Raw genomic sequence first — 6,857 nt, forward strand, 5'->3', positions numbered from 1 at the left:
CCTCCTACTCCTCCTCCTCCTCCTGTACCTGCGTCGTCCTCCATGCAGGTATACTCTTCGAATGATTCCTCCGCTTGGCTCCCGGTCATGGGAAAGCCCAGGTCGACACTCCAATTGGCTACTTGTGCATAGTTTTCGAGGGCACCCTGTAATATCTGGTTAGCCCGTTTTCCCTCTTCTTCTTCTCTTGCCTGCTCCTCTTCCGTCTTCCCTTCCTCCTCTTACGCGTATATCCCACCCGTAGTGTTGCACTTGCACTTACCCAGTCGAGATTGGCCATCAAGTCGGGCATCGCGCCCTGCCCGCTGTCAATGTTGAGTATGGAAAACGGCGACGCGGATCCCGCCATGGCGGCGTCCACGTCTCCTCTTCCTCCCCCCCATCCCGCACCGCCATCGCCCGTCAGGTCAAACTGATGAGTCGACGGTGACGTGCCCAGGTCCATCCCCATGAAGGGGCCGCTGTCCAGGCCGGGTGGCGGTGCTGGTCCCATGCTGCCGTCGTCGTCGACCTTGCTCATGTCGGGTAGGAACCCTGACGGACCCACCGAGATGGGGGCGGCGCTGCCAGCCGACGTGTCGCCACCGAATCGCGCTCCCGGGGGGTTCGGTGCCGAGGCGGCGGGACTGTCCATGTCCATGTGCCGGTGGAGGCTGTCGTAGGCGGTCGCCGGCTTCTTGATCTTGCCAAGCATCAGCTGGGTGACCTTGGAGGCCTTCAGGGCGTCCATGGACGATTCTTCTAGGCTGGCCCAGATGTCCTGGACCTTTTCTAGCAGGTCAATCATCTGCTTCCTCTGCTCTGGGTTCCAGGCGAAGCTGCCCTCATCCGCCGGCGGCGGCGGCGGCTGCTGCTGCTGCTGCTGCTGCTGCTGCTGCTTCTGCATCCACATGTTGTCGTGGTGCAGCTCGAGTATGAGCAGTATGGCCGCCATGGTGAAGTCGTTGGTCGCAATCGACCTCACGTACCACTTGACCGACTCCAGCTTGCCGCCGGGCCTGGCCTCGTGGTGCATCGTCACCAGATGATTCAGCGCGCGCATCGACGCGTCGACGGCGCTGCGGCGCGAGTGCGCATACCGAGGGTTTAGTCGCGCTCGGGGCAGGTACCTGCGGTGCAGCAGGCACAGAATCCTCTGGGCCAGGTTGTCCACGTTGAAGCGCGCCAGCAGCAGCGTCACCGGCTCCTCGGAGCCCTCCGTCGCCGTGAGCTTCAGGTGCGGTGGGAGCTCCCGCATGATCTGCCGGATCCTGGCGTCGAATCGGATGATTTCATCGTAGCTGACATGCTTGGCGATGCCGTTGAGCGCTTGCAGTATGTTTCCCAGCTCGTTACAGAGCCGCGACTTGGCGATCATGTATGACAGCGGTGTTGCCTCCGTCGCCGGTCTCGACGGCGGCAGCTCCTTGATGTCTGGGTAGAACTCGGCGTCGTATATGTTGTTGGGCAGCTGCGTATCGCAATCGTTTTCGTTGATCATGTTGGGGAGCGACACCTGGTGCGAAAAGATGACGTCGGACATTCTTAGCAACGCCCAAGTTCTACGTCTCATTTCCTGTTCTCGGGTGTCAGCTTCGCATCTCTCCTCTCCTTTCTCTCCCATCTCTGTCTGTCCCTCCCTTCTGCTGTGACGCCTTCAGGTGACGATGACAAGTAGTGTGTGGCTCTCGGTAGAGAGAGGTTCGACGTACCGCTTGAAAGGGCGTGATGGACGGGAACCACTTGGCATCACGGTGATAGCCCATGCGGAAGGCCGTCCGAGTAGTGAGCGCCATGACCATCCACAGGCCAATGTCGGCATCCCAGCGGGTCGAGTGCTCGCCAAAGGTATAGAGGATGAGCGTCTCGACCGTATACTCTACGGGCTTGGTGTAGTCGGCGCGGACGAGGCACTGGACGGTACGCAGCCGGAACAGGGAGGCCATCTCGAGAGCTTGACCCCTCCACTGGGGGAGCTCGTCGCCGGCCTTGTGGTAGCTGAGCATGGCGAGCGTCAGGATGGAGTAGAGCAGCCCGAGCCACATGACGGGCGTCCTGGTGGGCTCCTGCCAGTGGGCGCGTAGCTTCTGCTGGAAGGTGGGACGGTGCAGGATACTGACGGCGTTGTCCATCGAGTTGAAGAAGCGGTTGCACAGCGTGGCCACGTCGGACCGCGAGGGTAGCCCGTTGCGCAGCTCTGCCTCGGAAGCCGGGGCAGCACCCAAGAGCAGCGTCGGGCCCCCACGCACGTCGACCGGCTTCGACGACTGCATGCGCTCGAAGCTCGCCTCGAGCTCCTTCTTGTGATTGGTGAAATACGTCTTCACCTCGGTGATCTCGGCCAGGATGCTGTGCCAGTGCTCCTGCCCCATGTACATGGACTTGCCCTTGTCGACGTCCACCTTGAGCGTGCCCAGGGACGAGATGAGCCCGTAGTCGTCGTCGCTCCCGTCATCGTGCGTGACGGCCCTGTCGTCACGGGCACCACCCGCCCTGATCGACGAGCTGCCGCTGTCGGTGATTGACCGCGACGTCGGCTGCCGCCCACGGTTATTATTACCACTGTTGCTGTTGCTGTTGCTACGGGTGGCGGTAGCTGCTGTGACTGCGGCTGCCGTGTCGGCGTCCACATTGCCGCCATTGTGCATGAGCGACAGCACCAGGCCCTCAAGCCGATCGATGCGGTTCTGCATGTCATCCGGACTCAACTCGCCCTGCGAACGACCCTTTTTGCGATTCACCGGCGTCGCGTACGAGCACGACGACGTGTCCGCGCCCTCGCGCCTCGTACAGTTGCTGCATGGATGGCTCCTGTCGCACTTGAGTTTGCGCGTGCGGCATGGGTAGCAGCTGAGCGGGACACGATTCCTCTTGCGCACAACGCGATACTGCTCCTCGGGCGAGCGACCGGTCGTCGATGAGTTGGTCGATGGTGGGGTCGGCGTCATTGTGGCGGGTTGATAGAGTTCGGTAGCTTTACGCACGGCATGCGGGGATGCGGGAGGGATTTGATTCCCGCCTGATTACGATCCTCGCCGTTTTGAGAGTGAAGAGGCCGGTGAGGAAGCAGAAAGCTGTGGCCAAACGGCGACGTGGCCTGCAACGGGGCGTAGAGCCCTCTCCCGTGGCGGGCCCTCTGCGCAGATGCCTTCAGCAACGGCGCGGTACTGGATATACTTCCCCAGCTTCGGCGACTGCGCCAATACCGATGCCGAGGCCAGCTAGCGACTTCCTGGCGGTACAATCTCGTAGGGTGCGGACGCCCGAATGCGGCGAAAGCGGGGGAGAGTGAGGTCGCGAACCAGGCAGCCTGGCAAGGTGGACAGGATCGAGAAGGTGGACAAGTAGGCGGCAATGGCGACACGCACTCTCACTCACTCACTCACACTCATACACTCACACACACGACAAGCGAATCTCTCACAAGTGTGTGGAGGTTTTCCAGGAGATAGTGGAAGAGGGAAAGGGTAAGGTTGTGGTGGTAGTGGTGGTATGTAGCGGTGGTGGTGTACGATGAGGGGATCCGGGACAAATGCCGACTGTCGGCCTCCGCGCCTCTCCAACTCTTCACCGACGACGATTATTAAGGATAGGCTGTAGGGAGGACAGGTTGACTTCCTCTAGCTATTCGTAGTGGTACTGCCAAACGGTAGAATGTTCTCTAGGGCAAACAATAATAACCATACAGGCCGGATAGTTGTATTTATGCAGGCATAATAGTGAAGATGGATCACGGAGCATGACTGCAGCTTACGCCCCCCCCCCCCCCCCCCCCCCAATCCATCCCATCCATCCAATCTCACGAATGTACCTTCCTTGTTATCTACTTTGGTCTCTATGTCCACGATCTTCCCCTTTCTCTCTTTACCCTCCTTCTTTCTCTTCGTCGTCCAGTGACTCTGTACTGTTCGTTCTCGCTATCATCGTTGCCTAGAGGCACGGACTTAAGCAATCTATACTCCGGAGCGTGACGTCTGAAAAGGCGAGCATAGTATTACGGTCTACCACCACTGGCACCAGTACTATTACTTCGTCTCATCAATACTACGAGTACTACTCAGTGCCCATACTCGTACCGTTGTTTTTGTCTTTGAAAAAAGTACGAGGAATACTGCAGAGCAATTATTACTGCATATATTACTGACCTCATTACCGGCCTCATGCAGGCTGCTATAGGGTGACGCCAGTGAGACTGTGACTCATAGACAATCCAACTCTTGACAACGGTAGTATTATTTATTGTCTGCATCAATACCACGAGTCTACGACAACATCAATGGCAGCATTTTCCGCATTATGACATTATGACCGCAAGTCTACGTTATTACGAAAAAAACGACCATCTCCGTTCGGCTCTCTTTTAGTGTCCATAGTACGTACGGAGTAGTGGTTGTGCTACTCGTACTGTAATGCTCGTGGATATAATCTGTACAAAATACAGAGCCACTGTATCCCAAGCAGGACAGCTAGCTGATGGAACCACTTCTGCTGTGACAGTATATAATCCACTGTCCCCTACCTATTTCCCTCCTCATCTCCGCCATCAGTCTTCTTTTACCTTCTCTCCCCTCCAACCGAAAGAATATGCATGTAAACACCGCTCTCCGTATGACATATTAGCGACATTGATTCGTGGTCCCCGTACTAGCATCGTTGATCTTGTAGGATGTCTTCAAAGTTGACTTTATTTTATTTTATTTTTTATTTTATTTTAATACCCAGCCTTGATTATGTAAAAAACACATGGACCACATATAATAAAGTCGTGATATCGTGAGTATGCCTCGGCACCATCAATCGTGACGAATACTGACCAAGCACCCAAAGGTGACTAGGTCATCGGAAGACTTCGTGACCAGCTCTGCAACCTCCAACCATCCATATTCTCCCCCCCCCTATCCGTCTTGCATTCCATTGGGGGAATCCCATCCCCTTGCTTCCTTCGTGGCAACAGTCGTAATGATGATATCCATCATAGTTCGTTTCTATCCACCACCAGCTTCCGCAACCGCCGAATGCGGTCATACGCTCCATGCCATTGTTACTTGTTGCTCCCTTCATTTGACGTGATGACCCGCTCCGGAGAATCAAAGACAAGAATATAGAGGAGAGGTTCGTTTCATAGCCCCTCAAGCCACGGCAGCATCGCCGCTGACGCTGTATGCCTTGAGGAAGCCGGGGTCGTTTGCGATCTCTTCCTTGACCTGTGACGGGGGTTAGTATGGCTATTCTCCTCCATTGAAGACGAAGAAGAAGGATGAAGCGATGAAGGGAGGCAAAAGGGGCAAAGACAGATGGGAAAAACGCACAATATCCAGACCACCCACGAGCTCTCCGTCGATCCAGAGCTGGGGGAACGTAGGCCAATCGGCAAACTCCTTGAGGCCCTGGCGCACCTCGTCATCGGCGAGGATGTTGAAGAAGCCGTACTTGACCGAGCTCTCGCGCAATATGGCCACCATCTGCCGCGAGAAGCCGCATTGAGGTCCGCTGGGGGTCCCCTTCATGAAGAGCATGACGGGCGCAGCCTTGACTAGGTCTGCCAGGCGCTTGAACAGCTCTTCCTTTTTCTTTGCAGGGTCGACGGGGCCGAAATGATCGACCGACATGTGCTCTGCGGCGGCGGCGTCAGTAGCCGTAGGATCGGACTGGTCGGTGCCGTTGGGTGTGTTGTTGTTGGGGGTGGTCGACGATGGTGCGGCAGCACCGGGGGTACCGGCGTGCGTCTCGATGGCGGCTCGGACCTTTACGGCGCTGCTGCCGCTGACCGTCTCGAGCACCTGGCCGTTGCGGATGAGGACGAGGAAGGGCACGGCCGTGACGTCGTACGCCTCGCTGATGTCGCTGAGCTCCTCGGCGTTGAGGGACACCCACTTGGTAGCGGGAGGCTCGCTGACGGGGTACTCGGAGGCCAGGGTCTCGAGTACCGTCGCCATCTGGGCGCAAGGGGCGGCCCATGGCGCATGGAAGGATGTGATGAGGAGGGTCGTAGGGGGGAGGGAAGCAAGAAGCTGCTCCCACTGCTCCTCGCTCTCAATCTCCGAGATTTTGGACATGGCTGTGTTTCAGTTTAGAGACGAGAAGGAAGGGAGAATGAAAGAAAAATCTGGGAAAGAAAGAACAAAACAATTTTTTTTTTTGGGAGGGGGGGGTGGTAGAGAGAAGATGGGGGAGGCGAAATGGTAAGATCAGATAACGCAAGAGTATGAAAGAGGTTTGCGAAGGAGGGGCGGTGGTCGTGATTTTGGCGGGGCAGAAATGAGAATGTGGTGGTGCCATGGTGCACTGGTGGGCGGCGGCTCCAATGTTGCGGGTTGCCGCGACCCAACCACAGTGAGCGTCTGAGTAATTGCAAGCCTTGCGTCATTTTGGATTTCCGGCTACTCCTTTTTTCGAGACTCTCTCTCTTTCCCTTTGGCTGCCCCTCCATTGCACTGGGTGTTCCCCGAGTTCCCGACAAGCGGTTGCCGGCTCCCCTCCGAGGGCTAATTACGTATCCTGATAGTTGCATACATCACCAAAGAACATGCTAGGTTATACGCATATAGAACCCCCATAGTCGGATGTATGCATAGAAGCATGGACGATTTTTTCCTATACCATGTGCACTGTCAGCCCCGCATTTCCTCTCTACAGTGGCATTGCTGCTGTCTACGGGTAAAAGAGACCACTGAAGGCGGGACTTTAGGCCTGCTGCTGCCCGCTGCTGCCCGCTGCTGCCCGTTGCCTCAGCTGGAGTCCGTTCTGCATCCTGCCCGGTTACGCACGAGTACGTCAGTCCTTCTCCTCCGTAACCCGGGCGCCCACGACGTAAGTAGCTCCAGTAGCTCAGCCTCCTTTTCTCACGCTTCCTGCCCTCTACAACGCCACCCCCGACG

At 57.0% G+C, this 6,857-nt stretch overlaps 2 protein-coding genes across 2 annotated transcripts; both read right to left on the minus strand.

Annotated features, from left to right (window-relative positions):
- Positions 1 to 29: 29 nt before the first annotated feature.
- Positions 30 to 2,927, minus strand: GMORB2_6872 (Fungal trans; the record flags this gene model as incomplete). Its single annotated transcript, XM_035468838.1, has 3 exons — positions 30 to 146; positions 263 to 1,555; positions 1,692 to 2,927. Coding segments are annotated over 3 exons (2,646 nt in total), but the record flags the coding sequence as incomplete, so codon positions are not given.
- A 2,181-nt stretch (positions 2,928 to 5,108) lies between these two features.
- On the minus strand, positions 5,109 to 6,035 carry GMORB2_6873 (Glutaredoxin-related protein; the record flags this gene model as incomplete). The annotated part of the gene is made up of 2 exons (XM_035468839.1): positions 5,109 to 5,183; positions 5,289 to 6,035. 2 exons carry the CDS (start codon positions 6,033 to 6,035, stop codon positions 5,109 to 5,111), a joined length of 822 nt encoding a protein of 273 aa, XP_035321219.1.
- Between the last annotated feature and the right edge of the window lie 822 nt (positions 6,036 to 6,857).

The sequence above is a fragment of the Geosmithia morbida genome (genome assembly GCF_012550715.1).
Source record: "Geosmithia morbida isolate 1262 chromosome Unknown scaffold_7, whole genome shotgun sequence".
Classification (NCBI taxonomy): Eukaryota; Fungi; Ascomycota; class Sordariomycetes; order Hypocreales; family Bionectriaceae; genus Geosmithia; species Geosmithia morbida.